Source organism: Schistocerca nitens, chromosome 1, assembly GCF_023898315.1.
Source record: "Schistocerca nitens isolate TAMUIC-IGC-003100 chromosome 1, iqSchNite1.1, whole genome shotgun sequence".
In the NCBI taxonomy this organism is placed as follows: Eukaryota; Metazoa; Arthropoda; class Insecta; order Orthoptera; family Acrididae; genus Schistocerca; species Schistocerca nitens.
The window spans coordinates 1,093,466,906-1,093,490,803 of NC_064614.1; the positions used below are offsets into that span (position 1 = coordinate 1,093,466,906).

Below are 23,898 nucleotides of genomic sequence, written 5' to 3' on the forward strand. Positions count from 1 at the left end.
AGTGATGCACGTGTCAATGCGCGATATACTTGCTAACGCTGTTGTTCACATGTTCTGAATGTGTCGGCGACTCGTTGATTGTCCAGTCTTTGTCTCAATGCATGAGCTCGAAGGCGTTTGTTGCGTTGCTCTTGACTTTCATTAGCACATCTGATTGCAGCGTGGTTTCTTAAATTTTCATTGTCCGTCAGTTGATCTTCTGCCGATCTATTTAACCGACGGTTCTGAAGTAATTGTGAATTCCGAGTCTGTCGACCAATATTACCTCCTCGTCCACGAAGACGTGGCATTGTTTTATGTACGTAACTTATATGTGAATATAAGACGCTTAATATTCACTGAAATGCGACACCTGAAATATCAAAACACACCAAAAAAATTAAAATGTAAAATAACAGAACACACTTAATATAACACACTCAAATTAAAATGTCGATAAATAAACGAAGTCCTATGCACGCAACGCATATCTGAATATAATACGCTCAATATTGCACACAAAAATGCAACGTCACCTACCGTGTTGAGTTAAGAATGTAAATTTTCCAGGCCCCCACTTGAATGCATACACAAAAATTTATTCAAGTCGATCCAGACGTTTAGTTGCAGTGTAGATAAATAACCTAGATACCGACTGCAGTGCCATCTGCCGGGCTGATTTGTGAATCTAAGCCATCCAGGGCGCCACCCAAACGCATACAAAAAAATTCATTCAAGTCGGTCCAGCCGTTTAGGAGGAGTTCAGTGACATACACACGTACAGTAGAATTATATATATATAAAGACAGGGCATAAAGCATATATTAGTAAGCCTTTATCACCCGGAAGCAAGCCCAGTAGAACGAGTCTTTAAAGAATTTAACCGGTTTATTAGGACGTACACCCCTCACAAACAGACCTGAAAGGGTAGAATACGTAACACCCTTCATGCAAGTTGTCAATAGCCTTCCACGTTCTTCAACAGGTTTCACACCTAATGAACTGATGTTCCGCACAAAACAAAGGAATGAGTGGTGGTCGCCCCTATCAAAGATACCCACTACAGGAACACTACAGAAATGACACTACAAGACAAAATCAAAGAAGCTATGGTTACACTAGAAATCAGGGCCGAGTATAGAAGAAAAATTTATAATAAAAACTGAAACGTGATACACAATTTTTGAAGGGCAATGAGTCCTCTTATGGACGCATCCTAAATCGACAAAAATTGTCAAACTGAATAAGAAGTAGCAATTACTTTATCCAGGACCATATGTAATTTCCAAAATACGATACCCTGGGACGTACAGGTTAGTTTATGAGTAAACAGGAAGAGACAAGGGTCTTCACCCCCATAAAGACATAAAAGCGTTTATAGAATGATGAAGCTAGGTAGGATTTTTTATTTCTATCACAAGATAATTGTACATAGTGTACATAAAACTTATTTTTCTTCTGGAGGTTATTTTAAGATAAAGTAATGTGTATAGGCATAAGTAATTCTTCTGACTTTTGCACGTAGGCATAAAATTAACAGCAATGAGAAGTACATACCGCTTCATGCGAATGAAAGTATGAACGAAATTAGCTTATCTCTCAGCTGTCCGCGTTCAACAATACTCGCTGACGTCAGTAGTAGAGGAGGAGGCATTGACCCGCGCGCATGCGCGACAGGCTGACAGAAGGCGAACTACATAGAAATGCAGTATATACAAGTACTTAACTTAAATACAAAGTAATCGGAAATACTACACAATTATATCTAATATCTAAGAACTAAGGAACCTATTGATATATGTACACAGAGAGTTAATTAAATATTAAGCAATATACAACGTATTCACAGGCAAAAGGAAGTATTATGATAAACTATACGAGACGTGTAAACTAAGGACTAACGACCAAATACAGTGAGAAATGTAAAATAATTTTCTTTGCAGAGTAAATTATCGTAATGGGTAACAGAATAAACGAATATCTATGAATTTGAACAACGTATGGAATTATCTGCGGACGTATGCAATGACCAAATGTAACAGTGACCACCGAGCTACGAAATGCAATTAGTTTCAAGTTAGTTTTAAGTTTTTTCTTTCAGCAACCGGTGCTTCGTCACGGCCCAGAAGAAGAGAATTACGTCGAGGGTAGCAGGTACCAAATGAAGAAACGGGCCGCACCTCGAGTAAACAAGTTAGTATAAAGATAATTATACAAACGCCATAACGCAAATGAAAAATGAAATACGCATCGTCGCAGTATATATCCGTGACAATTATCAGTATCTATTCGTTGCAGAGTATACACAAACGTTTAAGCCTGTGATTTTATAAAAACCAATAATGACATTTCCAGTTCATCGAGAAAAATAAGTCTACGATGGTTAAAACGCCATGTTTCACACTAAGCTACACGTGAATTGAAATAAACAGCACTAACACATGAAGAAACAACATGATACTACGTGAATGATTAGTCTGTACACATTATTCCAATGGAACAAAAGCTCCTTTGCAACTAGTCCATCAGTGTACGAGTAACATTTCCTCATAAATCCTTGAACCAGTAGATGAGTATTTCCTTTCTTCCCTCCCAAACAAGTAATTTTTTGGAAATTTGTGGTAAGGTTCTATGGGACCAAACCGCTGAGGTCATCGGTCCCTAGGCTTACACGCTAATTACACTAACTTAAACTTACGCTAAGGACAACACGCACACCCATGCCCGAGGGAGGACTCGAACCTCCCACGGGGTAACCGCGCGAACCTTGACAAGGCGCCTCAGACCGCATGGCTAACACGCGCGGCTCGCAAACAAGGAGGCGGCACCAAGCGTAGTTAGGCCACCAGCAGTGCGCAATCTTTTAGTCCTATTTCCAATGTTTTTCAACCTCCTCTACCTAAGTAAGAAATGAGCTACCATAAGCGATAAAAGTCGATCTGTAAAATGAAACACAAATGTATCTTATGCTTGAATTCTCATAATAATGTGATATGTAATTAATTTGTACATGTGATGTGAACGAAGAGAAGTTGAAACTAACAAACAAATTGAGATGAAAATTTTATGACGTTTTAAAACTTAAGAAATTTATGTTCGTAGTATAAGTGATGGATGGACTGTAAGCCATAGATATAAGCTATCATGTTTGTATACTGTTGTAACTCAATACTTGAATGAATTTTTATTGGAAACCAAACTCCATATGAAAAAATGAACTTTAACTACAAGCAATTAATACTATGTTTTGGCCGGCTATATGTGTCTTTCAACAAGTGGAGGGTCAACTGAGGTGACATGAACACGCGTGTGCAACGAAATACGAGGGTTGTCCAGAAAGTAAGTTCTGACCGGTCGCGAAATGGAAACCACAGTGAAAACCAGAAACGTTTTATTTGCAACAGTTAGGTACACCTTCAACCTACTTCTCTACATAGTCGCCGCTCCAGCTTCGAGTTCTGTCGTAGTATTGTATCAACTTTCCAATATCCTTGTCATAGAAAGCACCCGCCTGTGATTTCGGGCAGTTATCTGCACTGCTCTGAAGCTCGTTGTCTGTCGAAAAATTTTGTCTTCATAGCCAGCGGTTCTTGTGAGCTGGGACAAGACTCAGAGGGAATCAATTACGGACTGTATTGCGGGTGATCAAACACTTCTCATCGGAAACGCTGCAGGAGCGTCTCCATTACCTCTGCAGTGCCCGGCCGAGAATCGGCATGAAGACGGAACTGGTCGACAGTTGTGTTATGTGGGCTGCCTGACACAGGCGAAATCTCTAACCAGGCCCTCATACATGGCGGGAGACGCTATTCCCTACGCATCTTTACGTGCTCACTGTTCACTCGAAACTGAAAAGAGCGACGCGACACGATCGACGGGCATACTGGAGACACTGCCCAACACATCTGTGCAAAGCTTTACCGGATTTTCCCAGTGGTTTACATTTCGCGACAGATCGGAACTTACTTTCTGGACAACCCTCGTAATTTCTGAGTATCGTGGCTCACAACGCTTGATACTTTAACAAGTGAACTATAGCTCCTGGAGCAGGTACTTGCCTCATCAACTGATGCTGTTGGCCGGGATTCTCTCCGCTGAAAATGCGAGTACGACGGATAAAAATGACGCCCGGGCCGTAAAAATGGAGATCTTCTGCCACGGCGTCAGGTTTTGAACAATAAGCGCACACCCGCTACACCCAGAATTAAGACAAACGCCACGGCAATTCTTCGATATGTGACACTCAGGTAAAAGTGTGACGCTCAATGTGAAATCAATACTAAGAAAGCGAGTGCACGCATGTGCAACGGTTGCATCTAGCATCTTGACCGTTAGGGTGTAGATCTTAGCCGCCAAATCGGCCAGTGCGCCAGCAAGAAACCGGCAGCGAGAATGAAGCAAACTGAACGTTATTGTTAGTGCGCTAAATTCAAATATTTAATGGACTATCATATTATGTATATAATCTTTTAATTTTTTCTAGAAATTTAACATACATAGGATAAACTGACATATCCATTCCATTAAATAAAAGAAAATCCGACAAATAAAGGGCAGCGACCCTATCGGCAAATGTAAATAAAGACATACAAAAAACTGTACTTGTCCATACCATGTCATCGTACAGTGTGGAGGCAATTGTATAAGTAGATGGTGAAAGACCCCCAGAACATCGTAAAATTAAGATTTATTAAAAAACAAAAAATGAGACACCGATCGATCGTAAGCGTTGGAAAAGACGTTAATTGTCAATGCGCAGTAAGGTGTAGACAAATGAAAGAAAAAACATTCATTCAATTTTTTGTACATGATTTTGTTTTTTACACAGTCTCTTGTATGTAGAAGTTCTGTTAAGTAGTGCAGTGCGGAGAATGACGGGCTGCGAGTATTTTGTATTGCACATGTTTGAAATAAGAAAGAAACTTAATGCCAGTATTAATTATTTCTTATTCAAGTGAAGTGGGGCTGGGTTGTTTTTTGGGTGAGGAGACCAGACAGCGAGGTCATCGGTCTCATCGGATTAGGGAAGGATGGGGACGGAAATCGGCCGTGCCATTCCGGCATTTTCCTGGAGCAATTTAGTTAAATCACGGAAAACCTAAATCAGGATGACCTGAATCGGGATTTTTTAATCTCATTTTGTCTTTTTCTTATTCTATATTGTTCATTTACTTTGTTCGTGGCGGGCGTCCGATGACACTCGTTCAGGTTGTTCGTTGATCCGTTCACTTAGTTTTTTATTACAGAGGGTAGCTAAACCCTCTGGCCGAACACACTGAGCTACCATGCCGGGATTGAACCGTCGTCCTCCCGAATGCGAGTCCAGTGTGCTAACCACTGCGCCACCTAACTCGGTCAAGTGAAGTGTGTGGTGTCACCGCCAGACACCACACTTGCTAGGTGGTAGCCTTTAAATCGGCCGCGGTCCGGTAGTATACGTCGGACCCGCGTGTCGCCACTGTCAGTGATAGCAGACCGAGCGCCACCACACGGCAGGTCTAGAGAGACGTCCTGGCACTCGCCCCAGTTGTGCAGCCGACTTTGCTAGCGATGCTACTTTGACAAATACGCTCTTATTTGCCGAGACGATAGTTAGCATAGCCTTCAGCTACGTCATTTGCTACGACCTAGCAAGGCGCCATTACCAGTTTATATTAATATGGAAATGATGTACAGTCCAGAGAGATGTTCACCAATTGTGGATTAAAGTTAAGTATTACAAGATTTTCGTACTTTATTGCAATTCTCAAGACATTGTCCCGTTCCAGACCTCACGCCAGTCTGCGTGTATTTAAACGCGTGCATTTCGGCCTCCTCTAGCAACATGGTGTTGGCTCTTCTGCCAACACATCACATGGCGCCGAGGATTTTTCGTTCCTAACTATATACTTGCTTAAATTACTTGTGTCATGGCTTCGCCACAATCTCCAGATGTACTGTCCGAATTTTATCGCTTGCAGAATCAGCAGACGCAGACCTTATTGGATGCCCTTGGACAGCTCGTCCAGGGTCAACGTGCACTGCAAAACGATGCGGCGGCCGCCGCTCCACCGCTACCGCAGCCACAACACGCAGTTGCACCACCTTTTCGTTTTTTTGATGCGGCACTGGAAAGCTGGACGGAGTGGTCACGCCAATTTGGATTCCATCTCGCCGCCTACAGAATTCAAGGTAACGAGCGGCAGCCTTTTTTGTTAGCATCCGTCGGGGTGCACACGTACCGTGTGATAGTGAAATTGTTTCCCCGACGCGACGTAGCAACTCTGTCCTATGACGAAATTTTGTCTGCATTAGATGCATATTTCAAGGAATCTGTCAATGTAGTTGCAAAAAGGTATACTTTCTTTCGTACCAAACGTACGGCCGGTCAGACTAATCGGGTGTGGGTTGCCACTTTGCAAGGCCTTACTAGGGATTGTGCTTTTGAGTGTGAATGTGGACTCCCTTAATCAGATACTATGGTGCATGATGCAATTGCACAGAACGTTTCTGATGTTCGTATCAGGGAACAGATTTTGAAACTAGTCAATCCCTCCCTTCAACAAGTGATGGACATATTGGATCGGCAAGACACACTTGACTTTGCTCATGAATCATTTGCAACTTCGCCAGCGGTGTCACGTTAACCGGCCAGCCAGGCGAGCTGCATGGAATAGTAAACAGCCCTCGCGCTCGTCCGCGCAGCTGCCGCCAAGCTCTCCGCTACGTTTGCCGCGCCAGCGAGCAAATGCAGTGCTAAAGTCATGCCCGCAGTGTGCTACTACACATTCGCGTGAGAATTGCCCGTCGCGCCAAGCTATTTGCTTTTTCTGTAATAAAAAAGGACATGTTCAAAGTGTTTGCCAGAAAAAGCTTCGATCGGACACTCAAAACCATTCCAGGCCCTTTGCTTCGCGCCGGAATCGAACCAAGAATACTCAGGCTCGTGAACCTTCGCCCATGGAAATTCATGTAGTTAATTCCACTCCGCCCAGTGCCACTCTAACAGTGACTGTGTTCGTCCCACAAAAAGTGCGCGTCGACATCGACGGAAATCACGTCAAATCGCAAGTGATTCTGTGCCAGTGTCAGTTCCCGTTGCACGAGACAGTCGCTCTTGTCGTCAGGACAATAAACTTTTTGTAGACTTGGACATTAATGGCCACGTGATACCATTCCAGCTCGATACCGGAGCTGCAGTTTCATTGATCAATAAAAACACGTACAAACAACTGGGCACACCTCCCTTGTGTGCCGCAAATGTTAAGCTAACTAGCTATTCCGGTCAGAATATCCCTGTGTTAGGACAGTGCAGCCTTCTTGCAACATACAAGGGCCAAACAAAACTTGTGTCATTTTACGTCCTTCGTTCTTCTTCTGCAGTGAACTTGTTTGGTTTAGATTTATTTCAGTTGTTTAACTTGTCTATCGTCAGTCAGGTACTATCAGTGAATCAGACTGTGCCTTCAGCCAGTGTTTCTCGTCTATGTGAAGAATTTGCAGACATTTTTCCACCGGGCCTTGGTTGCGCTAAGAACTATAAAGCACATTTGGAACTGAAAGTAAACGCGCAACCGAAATTTTTCAGAGCGCGCAATGTTCCCCACGCATTGCGTGATGAGGTCGCACGAACGTTACACGATTTGGAATCACAAGGTGTGATTGAACGTGTGCAGGCTTCTCTCTGGGCATCACCCTTAGTAATTTTGCCAAAACCTTCCGGAAAATTGAGACTGTGTGGACTTCAAGGCAACGGTGAATCCACAACTAGTGATTGAAACTTATCCTTTACCCCGCCCGGAAGATCTTTTTGACAAACTGTGCCCGGGTAAATATTTTTCGAAGTTGGACCTAGCAGATGCGTACTTGCAAATACCAGTGGACGACGAATCCCAGCGCGTCTTGGTGGTTAACACGCATCTTGGTTAGTACCGATTCAAAAGACTGCCATTCGGGTGTGCATCCGCCCCTGCATTGTTTCAGCAGTATCTGCAAACTGTTTGTGCGTCGGTCCCTACTGCAGCAAACTATCTGGACGATATAATGATCTCCAGAAAGACGGAAGAACATTTAGCCCATCTCAGAACATTATTTCAGGTCTTGCGACAAAATGGTCTTCGCTTGCGGAAGGACAAATGTGTTTTTTGCTTGTGACTTACCCTATCTGGGACATGTAATCACTGCCCAAGGCATACATCCCAGTACAGAACACCTCCGTGCCATACAAGACTTGCCTTCGCCGCAGAATTTGAAGCAGCTACAGAGTGTGCTGGGAAAAATCAACTATTATCATAAATATGTTCCCCATGCCTCTTCCATTTCAGCTCCACTTCATCGCTTACGCTGTAAAGGTGTTCCGTTTGTCTGGACGACGGAATGCGAACGCGCCTTTCGCCAGTTGAAGTCGGCGTTGCTTTCAAATACTTGCCTTACGCCATTCGATCCCCAGAAACCCCTTTTGTTGATGATAGATGCATCGGATTTCGGGATCGGTGCTGTGCTTGCGCACAAAGTTGGATCGCGTGATCGCCCTATTGCCTTTGCGTCCAAATTGCTCTCGTCTGCGCAAAGAAATTATTCATAGATCGAGAAAGAAGCTTTTCATCCGAACAAGCCTGTACCTCCACGTACAGCACAGAAATTCATTCGCTGGTCTATTATCCTCTCGCAGTACCGCTACGATATCTTGTATCGGTCCACTGCTAAGCACGGAAACGCCGATGCGTTGTCCCGTTTGCCTGTTTCTGAGGATAAAGCATTCGATTCTTCCGAACTTGCTTGCATGTTCATTGATTCGGAAACCGATGACGTGGTCGAATCGTTTCCGATTGATTTTCGTCGTGTAGCTACAGCCACAGCTGCTGACCCTGTCCTTGCTACCGTTTTGCGTTTTGTTGCTACACAATGGCCCTTGTCAAAGTCACGGATCGAGGATCCGTTGGTTCGCCGATTTTTTGCTCACAAGGAGACTTTTTGTTCGACGTGGTGTTTTGTTGTTGCGTTCCGATAATGATCAGTCCAGGGTCGTGGTCCCACGTTCGTTACAGTCCTCTGTCTTACGGCTTCTCCACCAAGGACATTGGGGTATAGTGCGAACGAAACAACTTGCTCGTCAGCACTGTACTTGGTTCGGAATCGATGCCGCGATTACGAATATGTGCTCTTCTTGCATGGCGTGTGCCGAACGACAATCCGCATCACCGCGGAAATTCTTTGCATGGCCGAAAGCCACTTCCCCTTGGCAACGCTTGCACATCGATTTTGCTGGTCCATTCTGGAATGCTCGATGGTTGGTTGTGGTAGATTCATTCAGTAATTTTCCTTTTGTTGTCCGGATGTCTTCCACGACGTCATCTGCCACCATCCAAGCGTTATCCGCTATCTTTTGCATTGAAGGTCTTCCACAGACTATTGTTTCCGACAATGGCCCACAATTCATGTCCGCAGAATTTCAGTCATTCTGCAAGGCCAATGGAATTCAACATCTGACATCCGCGCCGTTTTTTCCACAGTCAAACGATGCCGCTGAACGATTGGTCCGGACTTTCAAGTCCCAGATGTTGAAGTTGAAAGAGTCGCATTCTCGGGAGGACGCGTTATTGCTCTTCTTTTTCTCGTATCGCTCTCAGCCCCGAGATGGTCGCTCGCCGGCTGACTTGTTGCACGGTCGTCCTCATCGAACCTTGATGTCTTTGCTACATCCGCCGCATCAGGTTCCTGTGCAGCGGCAGACTCCTGCTTTTGCTCCATGCGACGTTGTCTTCTATCGCAACTATCGAGAATCACGGCGTTGGCTCGCAGGGCGCATTCTTCGCTGCCTCGGCCGCACTATGTATTTGGTTTTGGGGGCCTCTGGTGAGGTGCGTCGGCATTTCAATCAGCCGCGCCTCTGTCGTCGCACGGGTTCTGCCGCTCCCCGTCTGCTTTCGGCGACGGTGCCGTCCGGTCAGCGCCCTGGGGACCCATCTACTGGCTCGCCTCATCCCCAGGTGTTACCGACGATGCCTTCCATTTTGCCCCATGGCGACGCGCCGCCACCGCCGCCGGTCCTCCCGCCGGCGCCGCCCGCAGTGGACGCGTCGCTGCAGCCGCCGGGCGCCTCCCTGGGTTACGCGCCGCCGATCGCTTCCCGTGACCAGCTGTCCTCCGACATGGAACTTTTGCCCGCTCCGGACCAGATGTCGTCTTCGCCCGTCGGGTACCCCGACGCGATGGAGGTCGACCCTTCGGCCCCTCTAGCAACACGGTGTTGGCTCTTCTGCCAACACATCAAAGTGAATCCAAGTAAGGAGGATTTTCTTAACTTTGACAAGCGCCGATATACTTGGACTCCGCTGCCCGCAGCTACAATTGAAGAAGTAAGAAACGAAGTCCGACAGCCTAAAAATTCATCTAAGCACAGAACATTTCTAATAACACAATCGTATTATATCCTACAAAAATGTGTTTTCATATGCATATTTAATAATATTTAGTAATATTTATTTTTTTATTTTTTTATTACAACACAATATTAAAAAATACGGTATTTACTCATTGTGGATACATCTGCGGTGTCACAGCCGTCTCAGCCTGTGTACGGTGGGCAATATGAAGAGTCATAGAGCACTTTCCCGCGAAAGGCAAAGGTCCCGAGTTCGAGTCTCGGTCCGGCACACAGTTTTAATCTGCCAAGAAGTTTCATATCAGCGCACACTCCGCTGTAGAGTGAAAATTTCATTCTGGAAACAACCCCAAGGCTGTGGCTAAGCAATGTCTCCGTAATATCCTTTCTTCCAGGAGTGCTAGTTCTGCAAGGTTCGCAGGAGAGCTTCTGTGAAGTGTGGAAGGTAGGAGACGAGGTACTGGCGGAATTCAAGCTGTGAGGACGGGGCGTGAATCGTGCTTGGGTAACTCAGTCGGTAGAGCGCTTGCCCGCGAAAGGCAAAGGTCCCGAGTTCGAGTCTCGATCCGGCACACAGTTTTAATCTGCCAGGAAGTTTTATATCTAGCAGGAGGTTATAATTAATGTGCAGCCTGGGCTGTAATTTCGTATGGCAGTGAAACTTGGCAGATATTCTGATGCGTTGGTTAGGTTAGGTCAGGTTGCGAAACCGATTTGCGCTGTAAAAAATTACTTCCAATTTTGTTCACCAGGCGCAGTTGTAGAGCCTCTCGTTGACGTCTCCGGTGCTCACATTATACAAACTGTGTAAGCGGCAGTTAATAAAACACCAATATTATGCGTTTCGCACTTGTTTGACCTTCTCTGCGACGTCCCGTCCCTAATCCATTACATAGGGGAACATTTCTGTACGTCTTTCATTCATAGCGCCAGATTTGCATCTGGTGGCGAAAATTGTAACTACTTTTTTCCAGCGATAATCGGATCGGCTTTAACGAACTAGAATATCTATAAGTTTCACTGCCATGCGATAATTACCGCCCATACTGGAGTAATTGAATATTCATTACAACCACCTGGCAGCTCCCAATGCTATAGGAAGGGACCGCCGTTGGCTGCGAGCGTCGTGGCCCGCCGGGGCCACAGAGCACAGGCCAGCAACAAGTGGCGCGTGACGCGCTCCACGCCGGCTGCGAGTGACAGACCGGAGATATCGCGTTGACAGCTCCCCTCTCACAGTGCGAATCGGTGCGCACCAGGTGCCCACGTGGACAACAGCCGCACCGATCCCCAAAATACCGGTCGTGCGAAGTTCCGAACTGTTGCTTTCCTCGCATGGCATCTCCAAAACCATGGATCAAGGCAGTCAGCTGAACACAGTATTTCTTGATGTACAAAAAGCGTTGAACTCGGTACACACTGTAATGGTACGACTATATCCGCCTTGCATATTGCTTCTTTTTTCTTTCATTTTAAAGCATTAACGCTAGATTGATGAATTAAAACTGTATTCTGAGTGATTGGAATAAGTGATGCAAGTGATTATCATCTCACTCACTGATCTCTTGCATGCGAGCTTACGAGCTGCCACGCAGTGTTTCAGTATTTCCCCGGGCAACACAAAATATACAGAAGCTGTCTCCGATCTAAAAGAAGTGCTGAATTAAAATTTTTTAACATCACTGTTTGCATTGTATCCGTCTTTGCAACTGTTCACAACAAATACCAAAAAAATTGTAATTTTGTAGTAATATATATTCTAAATAATTCTAATTGTTGTCGTACATGGTACTGACAAATTATAAAATGTGATTTATTATGTTAAAGAACAGTTTTACGGAACAAAACGTCAAACGACCCGTTTGACAATTTCAAAGCAATACCACAACTAAAGATCGGATATAAGTGCTCTGTATCTTAGTCCAGAATGTTTGGTTCGTAAGAACACAAGCTCCTTGCAAACAATAGCGAGTAGTTATCTGAAGATGGCTTAATAAACCGAAAACTAGTTGATACAAATAAAATTCAGTAGAACAAAAAATCGCCTAACTGTTATTCAACCCTCAATATGGAATTGTTCTATCAAGAAGCGACGGAAGAATCCATAATAAGTGGTCATGTGTAAGAGTACACTACTATTCTGAGATAAAACATCGTGATGGAATTGTTATTGTAAATATATACCTTAGTCGCGGATTTTTTTTTTCAAATAGTCGGACTGAGAAAGTATAAACCAGTCCATCTAAAACAAGGGGATGTAAAGTAAAGGACTGAGTGATAGTCTTACTACAGGAAATAACCACGACGTGTGACATCTTTCACAAGTTGCACCATGGTCGCGAATTGAACAGTGACCCGAATGTAGAATAAATGTGCTTTACTACGTGTCTATGGTCACAAATTTTTTGTCATCAGACTGCCGGTTTCGGCCTATAATGACCATGTTCAGATCTGTTTTATAGAAACATGTGCTAATGGATCCAGTATATTACAACAGATCTGAAGGTGGTCATTATAGACCGAAAACGGTAGTCCAATGAGAAAAGATTTATGACCATAGACGTGTAATAAAGAAAATGTGACATCTTTGACAAGTAGTACTCACGAGAACTGAAAATTTCTGTTAGTGATATTTGTGGAGTAATAATATTCTGACGGAGCAATAAGATGAAAGATAAAATCATGCAGCTTAAAATATTATCAGATGCAAGAGGGAATGTTCTTTAAACGACTTCACATTACGTAAAAGCAGAGGCATTACTGTTATAGTTGCACTCCTTACCATCTTGCGTGTAGTGTGATCTCTGGAAACCATAGCAGCAGAAGAAACGTTTAATCTACATTACTCTAACTGCTTGAGATTCTGCTTTATATTACACAATATTTTGTTGTTACCAACATAAGTCACGTAATGTACTTAATTTTCAAACAGTAGTTATTATTTTCAGGGTTTGACCTCGTTATTTTCTTCTGTTACACTGAAAGAGTGAGGGACAGAGTGTTTGTACGTAATCGATTTCCCCATATTTGCGTTTTTCCCACATTTGCGTTTTTCCCACATTTGCGTTTTTCCCACATTTGCGTTTTTCCCACATTAGCGTTTTTCCCACATTTGCGTTTTTGCCATATTTGCGTATTTGCCATATTTGCGTATTTGCCATATTTGCGTTTTTGCCATTACTCATGAACCCATCCTACCAACCGATTCCTTCTTCTAGTCAAGTTGTGTCACAAAATTCTCTTCTGCCATATTTGCATTTTTCCCATATTTGCGTTTTTCCCATGTTTGCGTTTTTGCTATATTTGCGTTTTTGCCATATTTGCTTATTTGCCATGTGGTGTCACCGCCAGACACCACACTTGCTAGGTGGTAGCTTAAATCGGCCGCGGTCCATTAGTACATGTCGGACCCGCGTGTCGCCACTGGCAGTGATCGCAGACCGAGCGCCACCACACGGCAGGTCTCGAGAGACTGACTAGCACTCGCCCCAGTTGTACGACGACTTTGCTAGCGACTACACTGACGAAGCCTTTCTCTCATTTGCCGAGAGACAGTTAGAATAGCCTTCAGCTAAGTCCATGTCTACGACCTAGCAAGGCGCCATTAGCCTTAGATAGCTTGTATCTAAAGAGTCTCACTTGTATCGCCACAATCTCCAGATGTCTCATCAAGAACGATGTATACAAAGGATGGATTAAAGTTAAGTAGTCCAGAAGCTACGTACTTTTCTTTATAGCAATTATTACGTATCCTGTATCAGACCTCACTCCATCCTTCGTGAGTTAGCGCGTGCATCTTGGCCGCCTCTTACAATTAGTGTGCGTAGTGTTGGCAAGTCTGCCGACACTACATGCCATATTTGCGTATTTGCCATATTTGCGTATTTGCCATATTTGCGTATTTGCCATATTTGCGTTTTTGCCATTATTCATGAACCCATCCTACCAACCGACTCCTTCTTCTAGTCAAGTTGTGCCACAAAATTCTCTTCTGCCATATTTACGATTTTCCAATTTTTGCGATTTTCCGGTTTTTGTGTTTTTCCGATTTTTGTGATTTTCCGTTATTTGGGATTTTCCCATATTTGCGAATTTCCCATATTTGCGAATTTCCCTTTTCGCGAATCTCCCATATTTGCCAATTTCCCATATTTGCGAATTTCCCATATTTGCGAATTTCCCATATTTGCGTTTCCCCATATTTGCGTTTTCCCCATATTTGCGTTTTCCCCATATTTGCGTTTTCCCCATATTTGCGTTTTCCCCATATTTGCGTTTTCCCCATATTTGCGTTTTCCCCATATTTGCGTTTTCCCCATATTTGCGTTTTCCCCATATTTGCGTTTTCCCCATATTTGCGTTTTCCCCATATTTGCGTTTTCCCCATATTTGCGTTTTCCCCATATTTGCGTTTTCCCCATATTTGCGTTTTCCCCGTATTTGCGTTTTTCCCCGTATTTGCGTTTTTCCCCGTATTTGCGTTTTTCCCCGTATTTGCGTTTTTCCCCGTATTTGCGTTTTTCCCCGTATTTGCGTGTTTTCCCATATTTGCGTTTTTCCCCATATTTGCGTTTTTCCCCATATTTGCGTTTTTCCCCATATTTGCGTTTTTCCCCATATTTGCGTTTTTCCCCATATTTGCGTTTTTCCCCATATTTGCGTTTTTCCCCATATTTGCGTTTTTCCCCATATTTGCGTTTTTCCCCATATTTGCGTTTTTCCCATTTTTGCGATTTTCCCATATTTGCGTTTTTGCCATTACTCATGAACCCATCCTACCAACCGATTCCTTCTTCTAGTCAAGTTGTGCCACAAAATTCTCTTCTGCATATTTGCGTTTTTCCCATATTTGCGTTTTTCCCATAATTGCATTTTCCCCATATTTGCGTTGTTCCCATATTTGCGTTGTTCCCATGTTTGCGTTGTTCCCATGTTTGCGTTGTTCCCATGTTTGCGTTGTTCCCATGTTTGCGTTGTTCCCATGTTTGCGTTGTTCCCATGTTTGCGTTGTTCCCATGTTTGCGTTGTTCCCATGTTTGCGTTGTTCCCATGTTTGCGTTGTTCCCATGTTTGCGTTGTTCCCATGTTTGCGTTGTTCCCATGTTTGCGTTGTTCCCATGTTTGCGTTGTTCCCATGTTTGCGTTGTTCCCATGTTTGCGTTGTTCCCATGTTTGCGTTGTTCCCATGTTTGCGTTGTTCCCATGTTTGCGTTGTTCCCATGTTTGCGTTGTTCCCATGTTTGCGTTGTTCCCATGTTTGCGTTGTTCCCATGTTTGCGTTGTTCCCGTATTTGCTTTTTTTCCCGTATTTGCTTTTTTTCCCGTATTTGCTTTTTTTCCCGTATTTGCTTTTTTCCCGTATTTGCTTTTTTCCCCATATTTGATTTTTTCCCCTATTTGCTTTTTTCCCCTATATGCTTTTTTCCCCTATATGCTTTTTTCCCCTATATGCTTTTTTCCCCTATATGCTTTTTTCCACTATATGCTTTTTTCCAATATTTGCCTTCTCGCCATATTTGCCTTCTCGCCATATTTGCCTTCTCGCCATATTTGCGATTTCGCCATATTTGCGATTTTTGCTCATTAGCGTTTTTCCCGTAGTAGCGTTTTTCCTGTATTAGCGTTTTTCCCACAACTCTCGAACCCATCCTTCCAACCGATTCCTTCTTCTAGTCAAGTTGCGCCAAAAAATTCTCTTCGGCATATTTTCGATTTTCCCATATTTGCGTTTTTCTCTTATTTGCGTTTTTCCCATATGCGTTTTTGCCATACATGCGTTTTTGCCGTACATGCGTTTTTGCCGTACACGCGTTTTTGCCGTACACGCGTTTTTGCCGTACATGCGTTTTTGCCGTACATGCGTTTTTGCCGTACATGCGTTTTTGCCGTACATGCGTTTTTGCCGTACATGCGTTTATGCCGTACATGCGTTTTTGCCGTACATGCGTTTTTGCCGTACATGCGTTTTTGCCGTACATGCGTTTTTGCCGTACATGCGTTTTTGCCGTACATGCGTTTTTGCCGTACATGCGTTTTTGCCGTACATGCGTTTTTGCCGTACATGCGTTTTTGCCGTACATGCGTTTTTGCCGTACATGCGTTTTTGCCGTATATGCGTTTTTGCCATATATGCGTTTTTTAAATATTTGCGTTTTTCCCATTACTCTCGAACCCATCCTTCCAACCGATTCCTTCTTCTAGTCAAGTTGTGCCGCAAAATTCCCTTCTGCATATTTGCGTTTTTCCCATGTTTGCGTTTTTCCCATGATTGCGTTTTTCCCATGTTTGCGTTTTTCCCATGTTTGCGTTTTTCCCATATTTGGATTTTTCCCATATTTGGATTTTTCCCATATTTGGATTTTTCCCATATTTGGATTTTTCCCATATTTGGATTTTTCCCATATTTGGATTTTTCCCATATTTGGATTTTTCCCATATTTGGATTTTTCCCATATTTGGATTTTTCCCATATTTGGATTTTTCCCATATTTGGATTTTTCCCATATTTGGATTTTTCCCATATTTCGATTTTTCCCATATTTGGATTTTTTTCATATTTCGATTTTTCCCATATTTCGATTTTTCCCATATTTGGTTTTTTCCCATATTTGGGCTTTTCGCATTACTCACAAACACATCCATCCAACCGATTCCTTCTTCTACTCAAGTTGTGCGACAAAAATCTCTTCTGCATATTTGCGTTTTTCCCATATTTGCGTTTTTCCCATAGTTGCGTATTTCCCATAGTTGCGTATTTCCCATAGTTGCGTTTTTCCCATAGTTGCGTTTTTCCCATAGTTGCGTTTTTCCCATAGTTGCGTTTTTCCCATATTTGCCTTTTTCCCATATTTGCGTTCTTCCCGTATTTGCCTTTTTCCCGTATTTGCGTTCTTCCCGTATTTGCCTTTTTCCCGTATTTGCCTTTTTCCCATATTTGCCTTTTTCCCATATTTGCCTTTTTCCCATATTTGCCTTTTTCCCATATTTGCCTTTTTCCCATATTTGCCTTTTTCCCATATATGCCTTTTTCCCATATTTGCCTTTTTCCCATATTTGCCTTTTTCCCATATTTGCCTTTTTCCCATATTTGCCTTTTTCCCATATTTGCCTTTTTCCCATATTTGCCTTTTTCCCATATTAGCCTTTTTCCCATATTTGCCTTTTTCCCATATTTGCCATTTTCCCATATTTGCCATTTTCCCATATTTGCCATTTTCCCATATTTGCCATTTTCCCATATTTGCCATTTACCCATATTTGCCATTTTCCCATATTTGCCATTTTCCCATATTTGCCATTTTCCCATATTTGCCATTTTCCCATATTTGCCATTTTCCCATATTTGCCATTTTCCCATATTTGCCATTTTCCCATATTTGCCATTTTCCCATATTTGCCATTTTCCCATATTTGCCTTTTTCCCATATTTGCCTTTTTACCATATTTGCCTTTTTCCCATATTTGCCTTTTTACCATATTTGCCTTTTTCCCATATTTGCCTTTTTCCCATATTTGCCTTTTTCCCATATTTGCCTTTTTCCCACGTTTGCCTTTTTCCCACGTTTGCCTTTTTCCCACGTTTGCCTTTTTCCCACGTTTGCCTTTTTCCCACGTTTGCCTTTTTCCCACGTTTGCCTTTTTCCCACGTTTGCCTTTTTCCCCACGTTTGCCTTTTTCCCCACGTTTGCCTTTTTCCCACGTTTGCCTTTTTCCCACGTTTGCCTTTTTCCCACGTTTGCCTTTTTCCCACGTTTGCCTTTTTCCCACGTTTGCCTTTTTCCCACGTTTGCCTTTTTCCCACGTTTGCCTTTTTCCCACGTTTGCCTTTTTCCCACGTTTGCCTTTTTCCCACGTTTGCCTTTTTCCCACGTTTGCCTTTTTCCCACGTTTGCGTCCTTTCCACGTTTGCGTCCTTTCCACGTTTGCGTCCTTTCCACGTTTGCCTCCTTTCCACGTTTGCCTCCTTTCCACGTTTGCCTCCTTTCCACGTTTGCCTCCTTTCCACGTTTGCCTCCTTTCCACGTTTGCCTCCTTTCCACGTTTGCCTCCTTTCCACGTTTGCCTCCTTTCCACGTTTGCCTCCTTTCCACGTTTGCCTCCTTTCCACGTTTGCCTCCTTTCCACGTTTGCCTCCTTTCCACGTTTGCCTCCTTTCCACGTTTGCCTCCTTTCCACGTTTGCCTCCTTTCCACGTTTGCCTCCTTTCCACGTTTGCCTCCTTTCCACGTTTGCCTCCTTTCCACGTTTGCCTCCTTTCCACGTTTGCCTCCTTTCCACGTTTGCCTCCTTTCCACGTTTGCCTCCTTTCCACGTTTGCCTCCTTTCCACGTTTGCCTCCTTTCCACGTTTGCCTCCTTTCCACGTTTGCCTCCTTTCCACGTTTGCCTCCTTTCCACGTTTGCCTCCTTTCCACGTTTGCCTCCTTTCCACGTTTGCCTCCTTTCCACGTTTGCCTCCTTTCCACGTTTGCCTCCTTTCCACGTTTGCCTCCTTTCCACGTTTGCCTCCTTTCCACGTTTGCCTCCTTTCCACGTTTGCCTCCTTTCCACGTTTGCCTCCTTTCCACGTTTGCCTCCTTTCCACGTTTGCCTCCTTTCCACGTTTGCCTCCTTTCCACGTTTGCCTCCTTTCCACGTTTGCCTCCTTTCCACGTTTGCCTCCTTTCCACGTTTGCCTCCTTTCCACGTTTGCCTCCTTTCCACGTTTGCCTCCTTTCCACGTTTGCCTCCTTTCCACGTTTGCCTCCTTTCCACGTTTGCCTCCTTTCCACGTTTGCCTCCTTTCCACGTTTGCCTCCTTTCCACGTTTGCCTCCTTTCCACGTTTGCCTCCTTTCCACGTTTGCCTCCTTTCCACGTTTGCCTCCTTTCCACGTTTGCCTCCTTTCCACGTTTGCCTCCTTTCCACGTTTGCCTCCTTTCCACGTTTGCCTCCTTTCCACGTTTGCCTCCTTTCCACGTTTGCCTCCTTTCCACGTTTGCCTCCTTTCCACGTTTGCCTCCTTTCCACGTTTGCCTCCTTTCCACGTTTGCCTCCTTTCCACGTTTGCCTCCTTTCCACGTTTGCCTCCTTTCCACGTTTGCCTCCTTTCCACGTTTGCCTCCTTTCCACGTTTGCCTCCTTTCCACGTTTGCCTCCTTTCCACGTTTGCCTCCTTTCCACGTTTGCCTCCTTTCCACGTTTGCCTCCTTTCCACGTTTGCCTCCTTTCCACGTTTGCCTCCTTTCCACGTTTGCCTCCTTTCCACGTTTGCCTCCTTTCCACGTTTGCCTCCTTTCCACGTTTGCCTCCTTTCCACGTTTGCCTCCTTTCCACGTTTGCCTCCTTTCCACGTTTGCCTCCTTTCCACGTTTGCCTCCTTTCCACGTTTGCCTCCTTTCCACGTTTGCCTCCTTTCCACGTTTGCCTCCTTTCCACGTTTGCCTCCTTTCCACGTTTGCCTCCTTTCCACGTTTGCCTCCTTTCCACGTTTGCCTCCTTTCCACGTTTGCCTCCTTTCCACGTTTGCCTCCTTTCCACGTTTGCCTCCTTTCCACGTTTGCCTCCTTTCCACGTTTGCCTCCTTTCCACGTTTGCCTCCTTTCCACGTTTGCCTCCTTTCCACGTTTGCCTCCTTTCCACGTTTGCCTCCTTTCCACGTTTGCCTCCTTTCCACGTTTGCCTCCTTTCCACGTTTGCCTCCTTTCCACGTTTGCCTCCTTTCCACGTTTGCCTCCTTTCCACGTTTGCCTCCTTTCCACGTTTGCCTCCTTTCCACGTTTGCCTCCTTTCCACGTTTGCCTCCTTTCCACGTTTGCCTCCTTTCCACGTTTGCCTCCTTTCCACGTTTGCCTCCTTTCCACGTTTGCCTCCTTTCCACGTTTGCCTCCTTTCCACGTTTGCCTCCTTTCCACGTTTGCCTCCTTTCCACGTTTGCCTCCTTTCCACGTTTGCCTCCTTTCCACGTTTGCCTCCTTTCCACGTTTGCCTCCTTTCCACGTTTGCCTCCTTTCCACGTTTGCCTCCTTTCCACGTTTGCCTCCTTTCCACGTTTGCCTCCTTTCCACGTTTGCCTCCTTTCCACGTTTGCCTCCTTTCCACGTTTGCCTCCTTTCCACGTTTGCCTCCTTTCCACGTTTGCCTCCTTTCCACGTTTGCCTCCTTTCCACGTTTGCCTCCTTTCCACGTTTGCCTCCTTTCCACGTTTGCCTCCTTTCCACGTTTGCCTCCTTTCCACGTTTGCCTCCTTTCCACGTTTGCCTCCTTTCCACGTTTGCCTCCTTTCCACGTTTGCCTCCTTTCCACGTTTGCCTCCTTTCCACGTTTGCCTCCTTTCCACGTTTGCCTCCTTTCCACGTTTGCCTCCTTTCCACGTTTGCCTCCTTTCCACGTTTGCCTCCTTTCCACGTTTGCCTCCTTTCCACGTTTGCCTCCTTTCCACGTTTGCCTCCTTTCCACGTTTGCCTCCTTTCCACGTTTGCCTCCTTTCCACGTTTGCCTCCTTTCCACGTTTGCCTCCTTTCCACGTTTGCCTCCTTTCCACGTTTGCCTCCTTTCCACGTTTGCCTCCTTTCCACGTTTGCCTCCTTTCCACGTTTGCCTCCTTTCCACGTTTGCCTCCTTTCCACGTTTGCCTCCTTTCCACGTTTGCCTCCTTTCCACGTTTGCCTCCTTTCCACGTTTGCCTCCTTTCCACGTTTGCCTCCTTTCCACGTTTGCCTCCTTTCCACGTTTGCCTCCTTTCCACGTTTGCCTCCTTTCCACGTTTGCCTCCTTTCCACGTTTGCCTCCTTTCCACGTTTGCCTCCTTTCCACGTTTGCCTCCTTTCCACGTTTGCCTCCTTTCCACGTTTGCGTTTTTCCCATTACTCACGAACACATCCTTCCAACCGATTACTTCTTGTACTCTAGTTGTGCCACAAAAATGTCTTCTGCATATTTGGGTTTTTCCCAAATGGTTCAAATGGCTCTGAGCACTATGGGACTCAACTGCTGTGGTCATAAGTCCCCTAGAACTTAGAACTACTCAAACCTAACTAACCTAAGGACAGCACACAACACCCAGCCATCACGAGGCAGAGAAAATACCTGACCCCGCCGGGAATCGAACCCGGGAACCCGGGCGTGGGAAGCGAGAACGCTACCGCACGACCACGAGATGCGGGCCGTTTTTCCCATATTTGCGTATTTCCGATATTTGCGTTTTTCCCATATTTGCGTTTTTCCGATATTTGCGTTTTTCCGATATTTGCGTTTTTCCGATATTTGCGTTTTTCTCATAATTGCGTTTTTCCCATAATTGCGTTTTTCCAATAATTGCGTTTTTCCCATATTTGCGTTTTTCCCATAATTGCGTTTTTCCCATAATTGCTTTTTTCCCATATTTGCGTTTTTCCCATATTTGCGTTTTTCCCATATGTGCGTTTTTCCCATATGTGCGTTTTTCCCATATGTGCGTTTTTCCCATATGTGCGTTTTTCCCATATGTGCGTTTTTCCCATATTTGCGTTTTTCCCATATTTGCGTTTTTCCCATATTTGCGTTTTTCCCATATTTGCGTTTTTCCCATATTTGCGTTTTTCCCATATTTGCGTTTTTCCCATATTTGCGTTTTTCCCATATTTGCGTTTTTCCCATATTTGCGTTTTTCCCCTATTTGCGTTTTTCCCCTATTTGCGTTTTTCCCCTATTTGCGTTTTTCCCCTATTTGCGTTTTTCCCCTATTTGCGTTTTTCCCCTATTTGCGTTTTTCCCCTATTTGCGTTTTTCCCCTATTTGCGTTTTTCCCCTATTTGCGTTTTTCCCCTATTTGCGTTTTTCCCCTATTTGCGTTTTTCCCCTATTTGCGTTTTTCCCATATTTGCGTTTTTCCCATATTTGCGTTTTTCCCATATTTGCGTTTTTCCCATATTTGCGTTTTTCCCATATTTGCGTTTTTCCCATATTTGCGTTTTTCCCATATTTGCGTTTTTCCCATATTTGCGTTTTTCCCACATTTGCGTTTTTCCCACATTTGCGTTTTTCCCACATTTGCGTTTTTCCCACATTTGCGTTTTTCCCATATTTGCGTTTTTCCCATATTTGCGTTTTTCCCATATTTGCGTTTTTCCCATATTTGCGTTTTTCCCATATTTGCGTTTTTCCCATATTTGCGTTTTTCCCATATTTGCGTTTTTCCCATATTTGCGTTTTTCCCATATTTGCGTTTTTCCCATATTTGCGTTTTTCCCATATTTGCGTTTTTGCCTATATTTGCGTTTTTCCCAATATTTGCGTTTTTGCCTATATTTGCGTTTTTGCCTATATTTGCGTTTTTCCCATATTTGCGTTTTTCCCATATTTGCGTTTTTCCCATATTTGCGTTTTTCCCACATTTGCGTTTTTCCCACATTTGCGTTTTTCCCACATTTGCGTTTTTCCCACATTTGCGTTTTTCCCACATTTGCGTCTTTCCCACATTTGCGTCTTTCCCACATTTGCGTCTTTCCCACATTTGCGTCTTTCCCACATTTGCGTCTTTCCCACATTTGCGTCTTTCCCACATTTGCGTCTTTCCCACATTTGCGTCTTTCCCACATTTGCGTCTTTCCCACATTTGCGTCTTTCCCACATTTGCGTCTTTCCCACATTTGCGTCTTTCCCATATTTGCGTCTTTCCCATATTTGCGTCTTTCCCATATTTGCGTCTTTCCCATATTTGCGTCTTTCCCATATTTGCGTCTTTCCCATATTTGCGTCTTTCCCATATTTGCGTCTTCCCATATTTGCGTTTTTCCCATATTTATTTGCGTTATTCTCATATTTGGATTTTTTCATATCTGGGTTTTTCCCATTACTCACGAACCCGTCCTTCCAACCGATTCGTTCTTCTAGTCAAGTTGTGCCACAAAATTGTCTTCTGCATATTTGCGATTTTCCCATATTTCCTTTTTCTCCATATTTGCGTTTTATCCATATTTGCGTTTTTCCCATATTTGCGTTTTTCCCATATTTGCGTTTTTCCCATATTTGCGTTTTTCCCATATTTGCGTTTTTCCCATATTTGCGTTTTTCCCATATTTGCGTTTTTCCCATATTTGCGTTTTTCCCATATTTGCGTTTTTCCCATATTTGCGTTTTTCCCATATTTGCGTTTTTCCCATACTTGCTTTTTCCCTATATTTGCGTTTTTCCCTATATTTGCGTTTTTCCCTATATTTGCGTTTTTCCCTATATTTGCGTTTTTCCCTATATTTGCGTTTTTCCCTATATTTGCGTTTTTCCCATATTTGCGTTTTTCCCATATTTGCGTTTTTCCCATATTTGCGTTTTTCCCATATTTGCGTTTTTCTCATATTTGCGTTTTTCCCATATTTGCGTTTTTCCCATATTTGCGTTTTTCCCATATTTGCGTTTTTCCCATATTTGCGTTTTTCCCATATTTGCGTTTTTCCCATATTTGCGTTTTTCCCATATTTGCGTTTTTCCCATATTTGCGTTTTTCCCATATTTGCGTTTTTCCCATATTTGCGTTTTTCCCATATTTGCGTTTTTCCCATATTTGCGTTTTTCCCATATTTCCGATTTTCCCATATCTCC

At 44.0% G+C, this 23,898-nt stretch overlaps 1 protein-coding gene across 1 annotated transcript in view; it reads right to left on the reverse strand.

Moving 5' to 3' along the window:
• Window positions 1–328: 328 nt before the first annotated feature.
• Window positions 329–23,898, reverse strand: part of LOC126230430 (antho-RFamide neuropeptides-like) — a 56,728-nt gene continuing 33,158 nt past the window's right edge. Inside the window, exon 2 of the mRNA XM_049942405.1 lies at window positions 329–352. Within this exon, the coding sequence (XP_049798362.1) occupies window positions 329–352 (24 nt within the window). The remainder of the gene's footprint in view (window positions 353–23,898) is intronic.